The sequence below is a fragment of the Hesperophylax consimilis genome, unplaced genomic scaffold (genome assembly GCF_061612785.1).
Source record: "Hesperophylax consimilis isolate HC1 unplaced genomic scaffold, BYU_Hcon_1.0 scaffold_39, whole genome shotgun sequence".
In the NCBI taxonomy this organism is placed as follows: domain Eukaryota; kingdom Metazoa; phylum Arthropoda; class Insecta; order Trichoptera; family Limnephilidae; genus Hesperophylax; species Hesperophylax consimilis.
Window position 1 is genome coordinate 1049314 of NW_028301269.1, and position 22151 is coordinate 1071464.

The window sequence follows — 22151 nt, forward strand, 5'->3', positions numbered from 1 at the left end:
CGCAGCTTATGGCCACACCACACTCTCCACCCAGGGGGTGTAGTGGGACACGCGGAGGAACAGTTGATGGTCAGACGGGCAGATGCAGCTTATGGCCACACCACACTCTCCACCCAGGGGGTGTAGTGGGACACGCGGAGGAACAGTTGATGGTCAGACGGGCAGACGCAGCTTATGGCCACACCACACTCTCCACCCAGGGGGTGTAGTGGGACAGGCGGAGGAACAGTTGATGGTCAGACGGGCAGACGCAGCTTATGGCCACACCACACTCTCCACCAAGGGGGTGTAGTGGGACACGCGGAGGAACAGTTGATGGTCAGACGGGCAGACGCAGCTTATGGCCACACCACACTCTCCACCCAGGGGGTATAGTTGGACACACGGAGGAACAGTTGATGGTCAGACGGGCAGACGCAGCTTATGGCCACACCACACTCTCCACCCAGGGGGTGTAGTGGGACACGCGGAGGAACAGTTGATGGTCAGACGGGCAGACGCAGCTTATGGCCACACCACACTCTCCACCCAGGGGGTGTAGTGGGACAGGCGGAGGAACAGTTGATGGTCAGACGGGCAGACGCAGCTTATGGCCACACCACACTCTCCACCCAGGGGGTGTAGTGGGACACGCGGAGGAACAGTTGATGGTCAGACGGGCAGACGCAGCTTATGGCCACACCACACTCTCCACCCAGGGGGTGTAGTGGGACACGCGGAGGAACAGTTGATGGTCAGACGGGCAGACGCAGCTTATGGCCACACCACACTCTCCACCCAGGGGGTGTAGTGGGACACGCGGAGGAACAGTTGATGGTCAGACGGGCAGACGCAGCTTATGGCCACACCACACTCTCCACCCAGGGGGTGTAGTGGGACACGCGGAGGAACAGTTGATGGTCAGACGGGCAGACGCAGCTTATGGCCACACCACACTCTCCACCCAGGGGGTGTAGTGGGACATGCAGAGGAACAGTTGATGGTCAGACGGGCAGACGCAGCTTATGGCCACACCACACTCTCCACCCAGGGGGTGTAGTGGGACACGCGGAGGAACAGTTGATGGTCAGACGGGCAGACGCAGCTTATGGCCACACCACACTCTCCACCCAGGGGGTGTAGTGGGCCATGCGGAGGAACAGTTGATGGTCAGACGGGCAGACGCAGCTTATGGCCACACCACACTCTCCACCCAGGGGGTGTAGTGGGACACGCGGAGGAACAGTTGATGGTCAGACGGGCAGACGCAGCTTATGGCCACACCACACTCTCCACCCAGGGGGTGTAGTGGGACACGCGGAGGAACAGTTGATGGTCAGACGGGCAGACGCAGCTTATGGCCACACCACACTCTCCACCCAGGGGGTGTAGTGGGCCATGCGGAGGAACAGTTGATGGTCAGACGGGCAGACGCAGCTTATGGCCACACCACACTCTCCACCCAGGGGATGTAGTGGGACATGCGGAGGAACAGTCGCTGGCAGGTGTCACCGACTATCTCCATATCCATGTGGAGCCCCACCAGCAGCCGGGTGCAGGCCACTCTGCCACCGTTGCTGGCTGTGAGGTAGTCTCCACTGAAGATCTGCAATGCACACATTAGAGTCAGTCAATGTGGAATATAAGCAGTAATAACCCTTTGTGCAGTGAAAAGCTCGGTGGCATTAGTGGACAGCGCGGCACAACAGCCGCCCACAAGGTAATTTTATTTTTATTTTTATTTTGTTTATTGCAGAAACAAACAGTACATAATTACATAGATGACAATAGTTACAAAATTATAAAAGTTAGTACAATTATTGGTACCAATGACATGTCGCTGACATATATACATAGGAGGTATATTATACATTTTACGGTTAAGTTACATTTTTAAGTTAAGTTAAATTAGTGTTCTGGGGAAGGAGAGAGGTGTGTGTGAGTGTTTGTGTGTGTGTGTACGTGTGCATGTGTGTCTGTGTGTGGTTGTATGTGTTATGTGGGCGAATTCAGTGTGCTAAAAAAGTTTTTCTTAAATAGAGGGAGAGAATCAAAAAATATATCGGTATTTGTGCTTGTTTGAATTGAGTTGAATGTTTGAAGGATGCGAGAAATAGGGGAATTGGCTGCAGCGTTTGTATTATTACTAGTTGTGTAAAAAAGGTTGGTGTGTCGAGTTCTTTTAGATGGGGTGTTAAAATTTATTTGGGATAGAAGTTCTGAGCAGTCTATTTCGTTGTGTATTATTTTATGGAGAAATGTCAAACAATAATGGGAGGTATTCTGCTCGTGGTCAGTAAGTAGGCAGTAATTCACACGGGAGTCATTCTCAACAATCAAAGATTAGTTTAATATTTTAGCATATTTAAACTTGGTCTAATTTACTGATTTTGCTAAAAAACTTGTCCCGTATTATCTGTTATAAACAGTTTGTAAAAATAGTAATCTTCACAGTTGATTAATCAATCAGTCAATATTAGTGACATTGTCAAACAACGTGACGGTTAAACTAAATATTGCTTAAATATGAAACAATGATTATAAAATACACATTTGGGACGGGTTGTTACACAGAATTTCAACGATTCATTAAATTTCAAAGTTAATTTTCTAGTTCTGCGAAGGTTCTATCCAAGTTCTACTAATGATACAATAATAGAACATGGATAGAACCTTCCAGAACTTTAATATTAACTTTGAACAACTGGCCCTTATACTTTTTAAATCACTTTAATTTATGTAAGTCTATAATTTGATAAAATGGAGATTTAAATAAAAAATAATATAATCATCATACTACTTATTTTAAAGGTACAGAATATCAGAATAAAGAATTCTTTTTTTGTGCAGTAGGTACTGTGGGGTTACTTCGGGGTAAGAGGGGACTGTGGGAGGGTGTTTCAAACAAATACTGTCGCGGTAAGTGTATTTTATAACAGCTGATATTAGAGCAGGCTGTACGCTTAAGTGCATTTTATAACAGCTGATATTAGAGCAGGCTGTACGCTTAAGTGCATTTTATAACAGCTGATATTAGAGCAGGCTGTACGCTTAAGTGCATTTTATAACAGCTGATATTAGAGCAGGCTGTACGCTTAAGTGCATTTTATAACAGCTGATATTAGAGCAGGCTGTACGCTTAAGTGCATTTTATAACAGCTGATATTAGAGCAGGCTGTACGCTTAAGTGCATTTTATAACAGCTGATATTAGAGCAGGCTGTACGCTTAAGTGCATTTTATAACAGCTGATATTAGAGCAGGCTGTACGCTTAAGTGCATTTTATAACAGCTGATATTAGAGCAGGCTGTACGCTTAAGTGCATTTTATAACAGCTGATATTAGAGCAGGCTGTACGCTTAAGTGCATTTTATAACAGCTGATATTAGAGCAGGCTGTACGCTTAAGTGCATTTTATAACAGCTGATATTAGAGCAGGCTGTACGCTTAAGTGCATTTTATAACAGCTGATATTAGAGCAGGCTGTACGCTTAAGTGCATTTTATAACAGCTGATATTAGAGCAGGCTGTACGCTTAAGTGCATTTTATAACAGCTGATATTAGAGCAGGCTGTACGCTTAAGTGCATTTTATAACAGCTGATATTAGAGCAGGCTGTACGCTTAAGTGCATTTTATAAAAGCTGATATTAGAGCAGGCTGTACGCTTAAGTGCATTTTATAAAAGCTGATATTAACCCCCTAAGGAACCTTTTTTTTCAAATTAGACCTAAAAAGATCCATCTTTGGACTCGATTTACTCAAAAACGAAATCTCAAATCAAAAACTGTTGTGCCACAAAATTAACACAAAATATTATTTAGATTCACAAACTTCCCACTTTTGCTACGATTTTCCGGACACAGTGTATAAAAAGAGTCAGTACCTACCTAAAGAAAACATTTAATTTACAAAAACAATCAAATATTCTATTTAGTATTATTGTAATATCATTTTAACATTTGCAATTGAATGAACCAATACAACAAGATCCCTTTGTGTGTTAATCATTTAATTTAATAAGAAATGGGAACTAAAGGGATATTTAAATTTAATAAATGAATGATTTAACAAAATCACAGAATAGCCCGCAAGGCCCGTCGAGCAGTGCATTGAATTAATTAATAGTTGCGTCATCGCTACTTACATAACACTCTTCAATACTGCTGTTGGTGCACATGAGTCCGTCTGTAACTCCGCCAGGTGCTCCTTCACTGCCGCGAGGGAACCGTCTGCTGCACTCCTCTTGGGGCTGAAGGGTCGCTGGGAACTGTGAATATACACAGAAACAATAACAACTAATTATTATGTATTTACTTTCATACTGAAGAGATGCTGGAGGCCACTAATTTACATACTTATCCCCTTATTAATAAACGTATTTTAAATTTTAACAGATTGCCATGTATGAATGGTTGAATAACAGTTGTGTTAATTTTAAAACACGTTTATTAGTCAGACCCATAAAGTTTAAAAACATGCATATCACTTAACTTAACTATCTACTTTTCACTTTAAACTTCGTTTAGTTAACTTTACACAATAATATACACGCGTACTTGTAATATATAAGTTCTCCTGTCCTAAACACAAGCGTCAGCTTTATCAGGAGAGTGTATGTAATATTAATATTATTTACCGGGAACCATTTATTGGATAACCCATTGCCAGTATTTGGCTACGTTCGGTGACTTAGCAGGGGTGCCCGGGTTCATGGGGTGAGATTAGTCTAGGTCTTTGCGTTTGGCGGGTCAGATTGAGAGAGACTGGTTGAGGGAGACCTTTTGACCTCTCCAGCCGGACCCTGTCGACCCATCGCCTTGTACCGCAGTGGGAGGGATGGATTCATACATCCCTTCCTCCTGGACATATTGATTCCTACCCACCCCTCATACCTTTTTTCCTTCCCGGAACTTTTTATGATTCCTATCCTTAAAATGCCTCCCCACAGCATCCCCAAAGATTTTTTTGCTCAGGGCCTCCTGTATCGATTTATGAAAAAAAAAAATTGAAAAAAAACATAAAATTAAAAAAATTGTTAAATTTCTCGCTAACTTGAAAAAGGCACCTGAAATTTATATGCGTGTAATAAAAAATAATAATTGAAAAGGATATTGTGAATTAAAAAAGTGCTGAACTAATTTGGTTCTGAATGTGCCGAAAATATCAGCGACCTCTGCAAGCTCATTGCCCGGGGATTATGGTTAACTTACCTTATTACCCAGCAAGCCCCACTCAGTGACTGTCAGTCCTCCCACAGAGTCCTGCGGCGTGTGAAGACAAACCGGCCGATACTTCCTGCTGAAGAGGACCCTGAAACACCATCACAGAGTTACTCTATCAATCATTATATTTACTTATTACATTACCATTAAAAAGTGACAAAGATTCATTAAAAGCGATAAAACAAAAACTAGGTTTAATAGTTACCTATGTAACCTGTTGTGTGTTGAATTGTCATTTTGATGATATACCCGATCACCATTTTATTTGTACCTTTATTACCATTGTAACATTATTTTAGGTAGGACAAATTTAATGAAAATGTTTTGATACCAGGAAATTTGTAATTGGTCTTGTGACATTACCTCACGAGGGTCACAACTGCCCAGAGCCAGTGGGACTATGGCATCCACATAATGCCAAAGGGATTAAGGGAGAGGAAGGCGGTGGGGGGGGCAGTAAGTACCTGGCTATTCAGATCTGATCATCAAACACGGCTACCGGGGCGATACTGAGAGTATCTATTGTGATGGAATGTGTCGCTAATTTGTAATTGGTCTTGTGACATTACCTCACGAGGGTCACAACTGCCCAGAGCCAGTGGGACTATGGCATCCACATAATGCCAAAGGGATTAAGGGAGAGGAAGGCGGTGGGGGGGGCAGTAAGTACCTGGCTATTCAGATCTGATCATCAAACACGGCTACCGGGGCGATACTGAGAGTATCTATTGTGATGGAATGTGTCGCTAATTTGTAATTGGTCTTGTGACATTACCTCACGAGGGTCACAACTGCCCAGAGCCAGTGGGACTATGGCATCCACATAATGCCAAAGGGATTAAGGGAGAGGAAGGCGGTGGGGGGGGCAGTAAGTACCTGGCTATTCAGATCTGATCATCAAACACGGCTACCGGGGCGATACTGAGAGTATCTATTGTGATGGAATGTGTCGCTAATTTGTAATTGGTCTTGTGACATTACCTCACGAGGGTCACAACTGCCCAGAGCCAGTGGGACTATGGCATCCACATAATGCCAAAGGGATTAAGGGAGAGGAAGGCGGTGGGGGGGGCAGTAAGTACCTGGCTATTCAGATCTGATCATCAAACACGGCTACCGGGGCGATACTGAGAGTATCTATTGTGATGGAATGTGTCGCTAATTTGTAATTGGTCTTGTGACATTACCTCACGAGGGTCACAACTGCCCAGAGCCAGTGGGACTATGGCATCCACATAATGCCAAAGGGATTAAGGGAGAGGAAGGCGGTGGGGGGGGCAGTAAGTACCTGGCTATTCAGATCTGATCATCAAACACGGCTACCGGGGCGATACTGAGAGTATCTATTGTGATGGAATGTGTCGCTAATTTGTAATTGGTCTTGTGACATTACCTCACGAGGGTCACAACTGCCCAGAGCCAGTGGGACTATGGCATCCACATAATGCCAAAGGGATTAAGGGAGAGGAAGGCGGTGGGGGGGGGCAGTAAGTACCTGGCTATTCAGATCTGATCATCAAACACGGCTACCGGGGCGATACTGAGAGTATCTATTGTGATGGAATGTGTCGCTAATTTGTAATTGGTCTTGTGACATTACCTCACGAGGGTCACAACTGCCCAGAGCCAGTGGGACTATGGCATCCACATAATGCCAAAGGGATTAAGGGAGAGGAAGGCGGTGGGGGGGGCAGTAAGTACCTGGCTATTCAGATCTGATCATCAAACACGGCTACCGGGGCGATACTGAGAGTATCTATTGTGATGGAATGTGTCGCTAATTTGTAATTGGTCTTGTGACATTACCTCACGAGGGTCACAACTGCCCAGAGCCAGTGGGACTATGGCATCCACATAATGCCAAAGGGATTAAGGGAGAGGAAGGCGGTGGGGGGGGGCAGTAAGTACCTGGCTATTCAGATCTGATCATCAAACACGGCTACCGGGGCGATACTGAGAGTATCTATTGTGATGGAATGTGTCGCTAATTTGTAATTGGTCTTGTGACATTACCTCACGAGGGTCACAACTGCCCAGAGCCAGTGGGACTATGGCATCCACATAATGCCAAAGGGATTAAGGGAGAGGAAGGCGGTGGGGGGGGCAGTAAGTACCTGGCTATTCAGATCTGATCATCAAACACGGCTACCGGGGCGATACTGAGAGTATCTATTGTGATGGAATGTGTCGCTAATTTGTAATTGGTCTTGTGACATTACCTCACGAGGGTCACAACTGCCCAGAGCCAGTGGGACTATGGCATCCACATAATGCCAAAGGGATTAAGGGAGAGGAAGGCGGTGGGGGGGGCAGTAAGTACCTGGCTATTCAGATCTGATCATCAAACACGGCTACCGGGGCGATACTGAGAGTATCTATTGTGATGGAATGTGTCGCTAATTTGTAATTGGTCTTGTGACATTACCTCACGAGGGTCACAACTGCCCAGAGCCAGTGGGACTATGGCATCCACATAATGCCAAAGGGATTAAGGGAGAGGAAGGCGGTGGGGGGGGGGCAGTAAGTACCTGGCTATTCAGATCTGATCATCAAACACGGCTACCGGGGCGATACTGAGAGTATCTATTGTGATGGAATGTGTCGCTAATTTGTAATTGGTCTTGTGACATTACCTCACGAGGGTCACAACTGCCCAGAGCCAGTGGGACTATGGCATCCACATAATGCCAAAGGGATTAAGGGAGAGGAAGGCGGTGGGGGGGGCAGTAAGTACCTGGCTATTCAGATCTGATCATCAAACACGGCTACCGGGGCGATACTGAGAGTATCTATTGTGATGGAATGTGTCGCTAATTTGTAATTGGTCTTGTGACATTACCTCACGAGGGTCACAACTGCCCAGAGCCAGTGGGACTATGGCATCCACATAATGCCAAAGGGATTAAGGGAGAGGAAGGCGGTGGGGGGGGGCAGTAAGTACCTGGCTATTCAGATCTGATCATCAAACACGGCTACCGGGGCGATACTGAGAGTATCTATTGTGATGGAATGTGTCGCTAATTTGTAATTGGTCTTGTGACATTACCTCACGAGGGTCACAACTGCCCAGAGCCAGTGGGACTATGGCATCCACATAATGCCAAAGGGATTAAGGGAGAGGAAGGCGGTGGGGGGGGCAGTAAGTACCTGGCTATTCAGATCTGATCATCAAACACGGCTACCGGGGCGATACTGAGAGTATCTATTGTGATGGAATGTGTCGCTAATTTGTAATTGGTCTTGTGACATTACCTCACGAGGGTCACAACTGCCCAGAGCCAGTGGGACTATGGCATCCACATAATGCCAAAGGGATTAAGGGAGAGGAAGGCGGTGGGGGGGGGCAGTAAGTACCTGGCTATTCAGATCTGATCATCAAACACGGCTACCGGGGCGATACTGAGAGTATCTATTGTGATGGAATGTGTCGCTAATTTGTAATTGGTCTTGTGACATTACCTCACGAGGGTCACAACTGCCCAGAGCCAGTGGGACTATGGCATCCACATAATGCCAAAGGGATTAAGGGAGAGGAAGGCGGTGGGGGGGGGGCAGTAAGTACCTGGCTATTCAGATCTGATCATCAAACACGGCTACCGGGGCGATACTGAGAGTATCTATTGTGATGGAATGTGTCGCTAATTTGTAATTGGTCTTGTGACATTACCTCACGAGGGTCACAACTGCCCAGAGCCAGTGGGACTATGGCATCCACATAATGCCAAAGGGATTAAGGGAGAGGAAGGCGGTGGGGGGGGGCAGTAAGTACCTGGCTATTCAGATCTGATCATCAAACACGGCTACCGGGGCGATACTGAGAGTATCTATTGTGATGGAATGTGTCGCTAATTTGTAATTGGTCTTGTGACATTACCTCACGAGGGTCACAACTGCCCAGAGCCAGTGGGACTATGTCATCCACATAATGCCAAAGGGATTAAGGGAGAGGAAGGCGGTGGGGGGGGCAGTAAGTACCTGGCTATTCAGATCTGATCATCAAACACGGCTACCGGGGCGATACTGAGAGTATCTATTGTGATGGAATGTGTCGCTAATTTGTAATTGGTCTTGTGACATTACCTCACGAGGGTCACAACTGCCCAGAGCCAGTGGGACTATGGCATCCACATAATGCCAAAGGGATTAAGGGAGAGGAAGGCGGTGGGGGGGGGCAGTAAGTACCTGGCTATTCAGATCTGATCATCAAACACGGCTACCGGGGCGATACTGAGAGTATCTATTGTGATGGAATGTGTCGCTAATTTGTAATTGGTCTTGTGACATTACCTCACGAGGGTCACAACTGCCCAGAGCCAGTGGGACTATGGCATCCACATAATGCCAAAGGGATTAAGGGAGAGGAAGGCGGTGGGGGGGGGCAATAAGTACCTGGCTATTCAGATCTGATCATCAAACACGGCTACCGGGGCGATACTGAGAGTATCTATTGTGATGGAATGTGTCGCTAATTTGTAATTGGTCTTGTGACATTACCTCACGAGGGTCACAACTGCCCAGAGCCAGTGGGACTAAGGCATCCACATAATGCCAAAGGGATTAAGGGAGAGGAAGGCGGTGGGGGGGGCAGTAAGTACCTGGCTATTCAGATCTGATCATCAAACACGGCTACCGGGGCGATACTGAGAGTATCTATTGTGATGGAATGTGTCGCTAATTTGTAATTGGTCTTGTGACATTACCTCACGAGGGTCACAACTGCCCAGAGCCAGTGGGACTATGGCATCCACATAATGCCAAAGGGATTAAGGGAGAGGAAGGCGGTGGGGGGGGCAGTAAGTACCTGGCTATTCAGATCTGATCATCAAACACGGCTACCGGGGCGATACTGAGAGTATCTATTGTGATGGAATGTGTCGCTAATTTGTAATTGGTCTTGTGACATTACCTCACGAGGGTCACAACTGCCCAGAGCCAGTGGGACCATTGCATCCACATAATGCCAAAGGGATTAAGGGAGAGGAAGGCGGTGGGGGGGGCAGTAAGTACCTGGCTATTCAGATCTGATCAACAAACACGGCTACCGGGGCGATACTGAGAGTATCTATTGTGATGGAATGTGTCGCTAATTTGTAATTGGTCTTGTGACATTACCTCACGAGGGTCACAACTGCCCAGAGCCAGTGGGACTATGGCATCCACATAATGCCAAAGGGATTAAGGGAGAGGAAGGCGGTGGGGGGGGCAGTAAGTACCTGGCTATTCAGATCTGATCATCAAACACGGCTACCGGGGCGATACTGAGAGTATCTATTGTGATGGAATGTGTCGCTAATTTGTAATTGGTCTTGTGACATTACCTCACGAGGGTCACAACTGCCCAGAGCCAGTGGGACTATGGCATCCACATAATGCCAAAGGGATTAAGGGTGAGGAAGGCGGTGGGGGGGGGCAGTAAGTACCTGGCTATTCAGATCTGATCATCAAACACGGCTACCGGGGCGATACTGAGAGTATCTATTGTGATGGAATGTGTCGCTAATTTGTAATTGGTCTTGTGACATTACCTCACGAGGGTCACAACTGCCCAGAGCCAGTGGGACTATGGCATCCACATAATGCCAAAGGGATTAAGGGAGAGGAAGGCGGTGGGGGGGGCAGTAAGTACCTGGCTATTCAGATCTGATCATCAAACACGGCTACCGGGGCGATACTGAGAGTATCTATTGTGATGGAATGTGTCGCTAATTTGTAATTGGTCTTGTGACATTACCTCACGAGGGTCACAACTGCCCAGAGCCAGTGGAACTATGGCATCCACATAATGCCAAAGGGATTAAGGGAGAGGAAGGCGGTGGGGGGGGCAGTAAGTACCTGGCTATTCAGATCTGATCATCAAACACGGCTACCGGGGCGATACTGAGAGTATCTATTGTGATGGAATGTGTCGCTAATTTGTAATTGGTCTTGTGACATTACCTCACGAGGGTCACAACTGCCCAGAGCCAGTGGGACTATGGCATCCACATAATGCCAAAGGGATTAAGGGAGAGGAAGGCGGTGGGGGGGGCAGTAAGTACCTGGCTATTCAGATCTGATCATCAAACACGGCTACCGGGGCGATACTGAGAGTATCTATTGTGATGGAATGTGTCGCTAATTTGATAAGTTCTGTAAAACTATAAAAATAATATAATTATAAAATTATACACAATATTTTTCAACCAAAAAATGCTATCTCCGAGATTCGAACCCGCGAACTCTACTACGGAGTTCAATAATAATGGAAATTAAATTTGAAAATTGATAATAATTCATTTATTATTAATGTTTGATGCTTACGGCCGGTCCATTTCCAGAAGAGCTATATCATTAGTTCCTGGAAGTCCAGTTCTATTCCCGGGGAGGTACTGGGGATGGAGCACACTCCTGCTCACTGTGAACACCACCTCTGGAGGGGGGGTGATATTCACAGCAGGCCGTCTGCAACCAATCAACGTTCAACCAACAGTATTATTAACATTCCATTGGCATTAGTAACTGACAACGGTTTATACAAAACAAACTAAATTTGTTTGCCTAAAAATTGTAGAAAGTTTAATAAAAATCTTGTATTAATTTTATCTTTGTTCTATGAATGATTTATACAGTCATCGATTTTTACAAGTTTCAATTTCACTCTGATTAAATTAGCCGTTGAAAAGAAAGAGACCATAGTTTGTAAGATTCATTAAAGGTATATGATAAGCAAAATTATGTGATTTGACAGAAAACAACCAATACATCTAAAACTACCCTTCGTATGCTATTCCCAGGATTGGTAATGGCAGAGTTTCTTTCGTAATTAATGTAGACATACAACCATAGTAAATAAAACAGTGATACGCAATAAAACCCACATTTACAACATAAATCTATAGTTTTAGACAATATTTTGTTGATGTAAGATATGTAGATAATACACACATGATATCTATTGTTATAAATAATTAAATCATTTGCCATCAAATGTCAACACATATCACGGTGTTTTTATCATTCCGAGTGAGAAGTGAATCTGTCATTTATCATTTAAATCTTTGAAAAATGCCCTGAAAAAGTTTTAAAAGCAGGTCAAAAGGAATAATACCGACTCACTTAAAGAATTACAATTATCAACGGAAGCTGAGAATGCAGTAATTAATACCAAATCTACTTGTTCATGTAAAATTGTCGTTTTGCTTCTGACTGTCATATTTTTCGAAGCCCATAATACATATCAAATGCGTGATTCCGAACGGTTAGAACGTCATGCTTGTCAACGCCAGTATACTGGGTTACTGGGTTTGTGTATGCGTGAGAATCCATTGTTTTTACTGTAATTTTGCGAGTATGTATTTATCAAAACTTAGAAGCAGTCAAAATTTTAACTAAAACTTCCTTAAAACATTAGAATTTTACTACTTAATGAACAATAAACGGAACTGTCAAACAGATACTATCTAAATATTTTGTCTATTTTTTCCGCAGTAAATTCGTAATGAACAATTAACGGAACTGTCAAACAAATACTATTAAATTATTTTGTTTATTTACTCCGCAGTAAATACGTAATGAACAATTATTTAAAATAATATCTGTGGTCGGAAAACACGTCAAAGGCGCGGCCAACATTTGTACACTGTTGACATCTGTTACATGAGAACTGGTCGTTTATACGACTCGTTCTTGAGTTGAATAGCTCGGCTGTGAAACCTCCTGTGTTGCATCCCTCCTACAACACGGGTCTCTTTAAGACCCATGCCCACTCTTTCCTCTCATCAAAAGACCCTCCACACAGCATCTCCAAAGATGACACAGGTTATGAGGGAAAATGTTTTTTTGAAGGTCTCCCGGTGTGGAGTTAATGTAACAAACATAACTATTACCAAGATGTCTTCTTGCAACAATATATTACTGACATGTCTTCTTGAAACAATATAATACTGACGTGTCTTCTAGAAACAATATATTTCAGACATGCCTTCTTGAAACAATATATTTCAGACATGCCTTCTTGAAACAATATATTTCAGACATGCCTTCTTGAAACAATATATTCCAGACATGTCATCTTGAAAGAATATATTACAGACATGTGTCCTTGAAGCAATATAATGCTGACATGTCTTCTTAAAACAATATATTACTGACATGTCTTCTTCAAACAAAAAAAAAAGACATTTCTTCTTGAAACAAAATATTACAGACATGTCTTCTTGAAGCAATATATTTCAGACATGTCTACTTGAAACAATAAGATAAATCATTTTTGTATATTCCAGTCTAAATTTAAAATGTTTTAAATTTTACACAACTATAAACATCCATTTACGTATGATTAACGGTTGTATATCAGTTGTGTTAACTTTAAAGAAAACAAATGATTACATACTAAAGGCTGTTAGAGTGTAAATAATATTAGCTCCGCAGTACTAATAGTATTAGCCAGGGGAATATAAGTTCCGTTACTGAGAATAATCAGTCCGCCCTACAAGCACAAGCACGCTGCAACTTACTACTGGAACTTACCCAAGCACACGGTTCCAGTCTGATGTCTTGGTAAGCAGCCAGCGCTCACTTACTATGAACACTGAGAACCCCACCCATCCGCCAGGCACCAATCCCTGGAAAAAACAATCTTATATAATATCTGTGTTATAATAATTCATTTCATATTTTATTAAAAAGTTATTAATAAAAAATCAAAAACATTTTGGTTTATAACCAGAGCAAAGTTTATAATGAAAAATCACGGGATAGTCGTAGAGGTACTATTGGGTAGTAATATATCATTTGAAATTTGTTCCACTATTACACAAGTAGCAGTGCGAGGGACCGAATTCAGTAATTTCCTGTCGTTGCAGGTAAAATTGGACTAATTGGTTTGTACAAAAGTGGACCAATTTTTGGCTTCGTGTCTCATCTAAGTAGAATATATCGAAGGGAATGGTATGAAATCTCAACAGATCAGTTCAAATTTTTAAAATGGCAATTAAATAATTTTCTGGTAAAAAAATTATAGTATTGGTAGGTACCTAATTTATTTCTAGTCTGATTTTTCCAAAGAAACAACATTGAAAGTCACACTTAAATTCAAAGCAAAAGTTTTAGAGCTCATTGAACCGGAGTCATAATAGTCCAGTCAAGTTAAACATGAAAAGGGGGCTGTGCTTGCAAAAGGTCCAGTCATTCTGAATTTTTTATATGTTGTTAGGACCTAAACCAGTATTAAAAAAAAAATTTTGCAACTTCGGAAGTGCTGTGCGAGCGGCGGTGGACCTAAAAAACCAAGAAATTTTCGGATTTTTTTCAGTTTTTGCTAAATATCTCAGTAAAGGAAGGGTCTGACCGGTGTAGTTGGTATGCACACTTTTAAAGTAGACTAAATTTGCTATAATTTGAGACTAAAGCAAGCCATACACAGCCATTGGTTTTCAAGATGCAGTTCTTCAAAAATAGGCAATTTTTTCCAATAAGTGAAATTTTTTCGAAATAGTCACTTATTTTGTAAAATAACTTCTAAAATACGCATCCCACGTCAAATATTATTGGAAATAAAGTTGTTGTAAATTTAATTAGCTTTCATTTGAAACTAATATCTGTAGACTTAACGGTTCTCTCAAAAATGGCAGATAACCAAAAACAGTCATAAGTGGATTTTGGGTGAAATGCAAATAAACTGTTCTCACTTCTTTTTATGGTTTTATTTAGCAAACAGTTAACAGATTTTTGATGAAAAAAAGAAAAGATATTACATTTATCGGGAATTACGTCATCTTCAAACATTGTTTTAATGCTTGTACAAACATCATGGTACCTACCATAAGGACAAATTACATGTACACAAAAAATAAAACTAATATAAATCATGTAGGTATTGTGTCTTGGTTGCCAAATCACGTCTTTCTTTTTATCTTAGCTGGGAGAGGCGCCCAGTCTGTAGTCGGGTCATCTTCATCGTCCGAGTATTTCAGCTCCACATCCGGGACGTTAATGCAAAATTTGCCACCGCATGACTGACAGAGGACTGAGCAGTGGAGCCCAGCTTTTCTACACGAGCAGCTCCCAGAGCATCCTTTTTTTCACGAATTTTTTCGCAAAAGGGCAGGAGGTGCGGGATCCATCGTGGTGGGGATGGGGCTGAGTCATTGAGAAGACAGCTTCCACCCCCATTCAGTGGGATTCAAGTTGACTCCCCGCCACTTCTGCACTTGGAGGTAGCACCTTGCTGCATGGTGGCCTGCAGCATCTTCCGTCGGTGGCAAACGGGCGAGGTTTATATTTGTTGAAGTGACAAACGTCTTTTACCTCAGGAAATCCAAAGTATCCCTCGCGATGTCACCCCCATATAGAGCCACGAAGCACTTGATGCCTGCTTCACTCACGGCTTGTGGGGTAGAGTCTGGCCGAAGGAAGACCTCCACTTGGTCAGCAAGTGGTTCACTCTTGCTCAGAAGTGTGCTGATTTTGGTCTTTCCTTGGCCAAACGGTGCTGAGGTGGTATCGCACCCGGCAAACGCGTGGGTAAATATTACCGTTCCTGGTAATTGTCGGGAGTCCTGGTTGTTGTAGGAGGTCGTAGAGTAGTGACAGCAACCAGCTTCACCCTTCGTGCTCTTCTGAAGATAGACGTTTGTCTCTTCAGCGCCTTAACCATTGAGAAGAACAAGCAGGTCGACATCTTCTCCCACTATGACGACCCGATCGGCATCTGCTCTTTTTGATAACGCCATCATGACGATCTCTCGATCAGCATCTTCTTCGGCAACAGCCACTTCTACTCCCTCCTTCTGAAAGGCGTCACAGAGAAGAGTTATATGGCGTCTCTTATTGTTTTCATTGCCCAAAACATGCTCTTGAGCAATTCGAATTACTGTGGATTCATCGAAATTCAATTCGTAGCTGGAATGAGCTGCGTAGCGCCGGAGTCGTTCCGCTGTTTTGGTGTTTTTTTTTGGTAGCATCTTCGGGGTAGCCGTCAAAAACGATGGAGACGTTCTTCCCAAAGTGGTTTCGGACGTAGGTGGTATAACGCGCCAAAAGTGCTCGAACCGTGCTTTTCCGCTGCCACACGACCTTGTGCAAGAGGTAGCCAACATCCAAAATGACGTGAGTGCTGGCATCTATCGGCGTGTGGCTGGAAAGAGGAGTGAAGGCAGAGTACAGAGTAGATTTTGTGCCCTTGCGCATCCCTTGTTCATTGAACAGAGACATCGGGAACGGGGCCAACTCATACTTGAAGTCATCCTGTAAATCCTGTTCAGATTTCTTTGCAATACACACTCGCTGAAAAATTGTGAGCGGATCCACAGCCACTCTTCTGTTTTTGTCCGACAGTTTAACGGTTGAGGTGATCGATGCCAGCGTGGTAACTTTATTTTTCCGTTTTATTACTACCTTGTCGTACATTTTCCCCACAATTTTCATTACTCCTTCCGTTCCAACTCTCTGGGCTGTGTGGCAATTAATTTCAGGACCTGCCAGTAAACCACTACTGATAGAAATGAAACTGTCAGTTTTAGGAAATGGAGGGTGGAGAGCAAACCAGTTTTTTAGTTTTTTCACATCACTATTATCTCGGATGATTCGAGAAGGTCTCATGTCTACATGCTGCTCTCTAGTATGACATGATAAGCTGTAAAAACTTTCCAGTTCTTCACAAATGTTCAACATAAACACCATTCCTGTTGTCCACCTTGCCAGAACACTTTCGGAGATTCCTCTTCCTTGGGTCAACCCACCGTAGGTTTTCATGGATCGCATCAGCTTCTGCTCAATTGTTAGGTCTGACCACAACCCAGACCAAAACTCGTCAGACCGGCAAATGGTGAAGGATCCTTTTGTGAACATGTCGTATTCACTTTTATCCATCCGATCTTATAGAGCCATCATATTGCTACGTGGAGTAGTTGCTATGGTTACCTGCTACGTGCAACCTACAATACTCACTAGATATTTCAGGTTATAATAATGAATGTGGAATCACAAACTTTATCCAGTACTGGAAGCGCCAATTCTTGAGGGTCAGATACCCACAAGAATGTTTGTGATCCCAGGGTTCTCAGGGGGTTGGGTTCGAAACCAGAAATGTGTCAGGTTACAATGTGTAATTTAGAGTCAAGGAAAGAAGGTTTAGAGTAACATTGATGTATATTATTTCGAATACAATACAAGTCTATACACTCTACCGTGTGAGTTATAACGAAAACAATATAATAAAAGCCAGATACAAGCTTACCCCCAAGGTTACGACCACGCTTTATCTATCTAGCTAATTAAGTAACATCCCACTCGAGCTGGAGCAGCACCTCATCAGGCTGAGCTCCAGGAGGCTCCAGACGGAGCAAGAGGAAGAGTCAGTTCCGCCTCCTGGCGACTGTCCGTGGCAGGAAACTGGCAATCTGGCGACTGAGGAAGAGGAATCTGGTGCCCGCGGTCGCATCCGTGTATCCTGGCGAGGATTCCCTTTATGCAAGGAAAAATAGGCCTCCCTACGGCCCTGGTGAAAATGCGGTCGGCGTAGTGCCAAACCGCGAGAAAGAATACCATCCTTAGGCTTCCGGTAACCGGGCACAACATTTCAAGCCACTGGCTTCTTCATCCCATAAAGGATGGGTCGGATTCAAGCAGATCACACGTCTGACTCCGTTTGCGATTCATGATGCCGCGTGGTTACAATATTCGAACGAGCCACGGAACCAATTCCACTATGGAACCTCGTATTTTACTCCATTTATACGACTCTATAAAACTAGACTTCGCCACTCCGATTAAAGGGAAACCATTCCCAAACAATTTCACTCCGGAAAACTGTGACTGTCGTCTGCCGAGAGATCAGGCCCACTCCCTGGTTTCTCTGCAGGCAAGGAAGTTTTTTTGTTTTTTTTTCTGTTTCCGCCCGGTACAGATTTTAAATTTTAAATTATGATTCGAAATTTTACCAAAACCAATACCCGCGACAATCGCCCAGTTCCTAACTAGGTTAGAGAATCGGCGAGGGTAAATGTGATGATGCAGAATAAATTAATGAATAAAATATTAAAACAAAAGGAGTCTAGCCCTGCATCATAACAATATCCTGAAGATAGAGGTGCGCGCTCTTAGCATACAAAAACTGTCCAGCTGCGTGGAAAAAAGGGAGCATCTTGTGGACAGTGTACAAATGAAGGTTCCAATCACCAGCACGCTCTGCCTGGATGAATAGTTTTATCAAAGTGGTCATACGAAAGTATTGGACCCACAACTGTGATGTTGGACCATTCGCTTTAATTTTCTCCAAGGCACTTTTAAATTTTGCCTTTAGTATTTGGTAGGTATCAATTTCTTCTGCTGATATAGTGAGAGACCTTTCAGTGTCTCGCAGAAATTTTTCAGTCTCGTCTCGCTCCTCAGAAGTTATGTCAACCTCATAAAAATCAATGCTGGCCAGTGTGAGGTTTGCCAAAATGTGGGCTCGAACAGCTCGTGAATATGCGTGCCCATTCATATGGGTACCCATGGGTATAGGTACTAATGGGTACTTGAAATTTGAAATAGTCGTAATTATATTATAACCCTAGAATAAACCCACGATGATTAATGGATTTACTTCACAGCACAATAAAACCATAAAAAGACGCGAGAACAGTTTATTTGCATTTCACCCAAAACCCACTTATGACTGTTTTTGGTTATCTGCCATTTTTGAGAGAACCATTTAGTCTACAGATATCAATCTAGTCTCAAATAAAAGCTTGTTAAATTTACAACAACTTTATTTCCAATAATATTTGACGTGGGATGCGTATTTTAGAAGTTATTTTACAAAATAAGTGACTATTTCGAAAAAATTTCACTTATTGGAAAAAATTGCCTATTTTGAAGAACTGCATCTTGAAAACCAATGGCTGTGTATGGCTTGCTTTAGTCTCAAATTATAGCAAATTTAGTCTACTTTAAAAGTATGCATACCAACTACACCGGTCAGACCCTTCCTTTACTGAGATATTGAGCAAAAACTGAAAAAAATCCGAAAATTTCCTGGTTTTTTAGGTCCACCGCCGCTCGCACAGCATTTTCGAAGTTGCAAATTTTTTTTTTTAATACTGGTTTAGGTCCTAACAACATATAAAAAATTCAGAATGACTGGACCTTTTGCAAGCACGGATGTACATCTTGACTGGACTATAACAGAAATTACTATTTATTGAGAATAATATTACCGTGTAAAAAAACGTTTATTTTCAATGAAGTCTACAAAATACTTGTTTAACAACTGAAAAACTCTTTACTCAGTGAATCCAATCTGTGAAGGCAATCCAATAGTTCCGTCCTGACTTCTAGAGGCGTGCGACGCATGAACTAGACAAGTGCAAACAAGTATTGAACAATAGCTCCATTCTGCCAGGAGTGTTTGGAGATGTTTAAATGTTAGAAGAAGTCGGTGACGCCCGAGGGAAACTTAATGCAATATCTCTGCACCGGAATGAGTTAAATAGTCTAATTACAGTCGATGTAATGTAGTTTATTAACAGTAACATTGTGGTATACAGTAGTGAATGGTGGAAGAAGTCGGAGGCGCCCCAGAAAGATATTAGCAATAGCGAAGTATTGAGGGGGATCCACTAGCCGTTCAGTATTTTAAATATGTTCAAATACAGTAGTGAATGGTGGAAGAAGTCGGAGGCGCCCCAGAAAGATATTAGCAATAGCGAAGTATTGAGGGGGATCCACTAGCCGTTCAGTATTTTAAATATGTTCAAATACAGTAGTGAATGGTGGAAGAAGTCGGAGGCGCCCCAGAAAGATATTAGCAATAGCGAAGTATTGAGGGGGATCCACTAGCCGTTCAGTATTTTAAATATGTTCAAATACAGTAGTGAATGGTGGAAGAAGTCGGAGGCACCCCAGAAAGATATTAGCAATAGCGAAGTATTGAGGGGGATCCACTAGCCGTTCAGTATTTTAAATATGTTCAAATACAGTAGTGAATGGTGGAAGAAGTCGGAGGCGCCCCAGAAAGATATTAGCAATAGCGAAGTATTGAGGGGGATCCACTAGCCGTTCAGTATTTTAAATATGTTCAAATACAGTAGTGAATGGTGGAAGAAGTCGGAGGCGCCCCAGAAAGATATTAGCAATAGCGAAGTATTGAGGGGGATCCACTAGCCGTTCAGTATTTTAAATATGTTCAAATACAGTAGTGAATGGTGGAAGAAGTCGGAGGCGCCCCAGAAAGATATTAGCAATAGCGAAGTATTGAGGGGGATCCACTAGCCGTTCAGTATTTTAAATATGTTCAAATACAGTAGTGAATGGTGGAAGAAGTCGGAGGCGCCCCAGAAAGATATTAGCAATAGCGAAGTATTGAGGGGGATCCACTAGCCGTTCAGTATTTTAAATATGTTCAAATACAGTAGTGAATGGTGGAACAAGTCGGAGGCACCCCAGAAAGATATTAGCAATAGCGAAGTATTGAGGGGGATCCACTAGCCGTTCAGTATTTTAAATATGTTCAAATACAGTAGTGAATGGTGGAACAAGTCGGAGGCGCCCCAGAAAGATATTAGCAATAGCGAAGTATTGAGGGGGATCCACTAGCCGTTCAGTATTTTAAATATGTTCAAATACAGTAGTGAATGGTGGAAGAAGTCGGAGGCGCCCCAGAAAGATATTAGCAATAGCGAAGCACTGCGGGGGATCCCATAGTATTTATATATTTTAACAGTAACATTGTGGTATACGGTAGTGAATGGTGAAAGAAGTCGGAGACGCCCGAGGGAAACTTAATGCAATATCTCTGCACCGGAATGAGTTAAATAGTCTAATTACAGTCGATGTAATGTAGTTTATTAACAGTAACATTGTGGTATACAGTAGTGAATGGTGGAAGAAGTCGGAGGCGCCCCAGAAAGATATTAGCAATAGCGAAGCACTGCGGGGGATCCCATAGTATTTATATATTTTAACAGTAACATTGTGGTATACAGTAGTGAATGGTGGAAGAAGTCGGAGGCGCCCCAGAAAGATATTAGCAATAGCGAAGTATTGAGGGAGATCCACTAGCCGTTCAGTATTTTAAATATGTTCAAATACAGTAGTGAATGGTGGAACAAGTCGGAGGCGCCCCAGAAAGATATTAGCAATAGCGAAGTATTGAGGGGGATCCACTAGCCGTTCAGTATTTTAAATATGTTCAAATACAGTAGTGAATGGTGGAACAAGTCGGAGGCGCCCCAGAAAGATATTAGCAATAGCGAAGTATTGAGGGGGATCCACTAGCCGTTCAGTATTTTAAATATGTTCAAATACAGTAGTGAATGGTGGAACAAGTCGGAGGCGCCCCAGAAAGATATTAGCAATAGCGAAGTATTGAGGGGGATCCACTAGCCGTTCAGTATTTTAAATATGTTCAAATACAGTAGTGAATGGTGGAACAAGTCGGAGGCGCCCCAGAAAGATATTAGCAATAGCGAAGTATTGAGGGGGATCCACTAGCCGTTCAGTATTTTAAATATGTTCAAATACAGTAGTGAATGGTGGAAGAAGTCGGAGGCGCCCCAGAAAGATATTAGCAATAGCGAAGCACTGCGGGGGATCCCATAGTATTTATATATTTTAACAGTAACATTGTGGTATACGGTAGTGAATGGTGAAAGAAGTCGGAGACGCCCGAGGGAAACTTAATGCAATATCTCTGCACCGGAATGAGTTAAATAGTCTAATTACAGTCGATGTAATGTAGTTTATTAACAGTAACATTGTGGTATACAGTAGTGAATGGTGGAAGAAGTCGGAGGCGCCCCAGAAAGATATTAGCAATAGCGAAGCACTGCGGGGGATCCCATAGTATTTATATATTTTAACAGTAACATTGTGGTATACAGTAGTGAATGGTGGAAGAAGTCGGAGGCGCCCCAGAAAGATATTAGCAATAGCGAAGTATTGAGGGAGATCCACTAGCCGTTCAGTATTTTAAATATGTTCAAAT

At 43.1% G+C, this 22151-nt stretch overlaps 1 protein-coding gene across 1 annotated transcript in view; it reads right to left on the reverse strand.

Annotated features, from left to right (window-relative positions):
- Positions 1-1073: 1073 nt before the first annotated feature.
- The window catches only part of LOC149409010 (kallikrein-8-like), a 56884-nt gene continuing 35806 nt past the window's right edge, over positions 1074-22151 (reverse strand). Inside the window, exons 5-9 of the mRNA XM_089650252.1 lie at positions 13712-13806; positions 11504-11644; positions 5192-5291; positions 4126-4248; positions 1074-1585 (exon numbers count right to left, since the gene is read on the reverse strand). Of these exons, the coding sequence (XP_089506378.1) occupies positions 1418-1585; positions 4126-4248; positions 5192-5291; positions 11504-11644; positions 13712-13806 (627 nt within the window). The 3' untranslated portion in view covers positions 1074-1417. The remainder of the gene's footprint in view (positions 1586-4125; positions 4249-5191; positions 5292-11503; positions 11645-13711; positions 13807-22151) is intronic.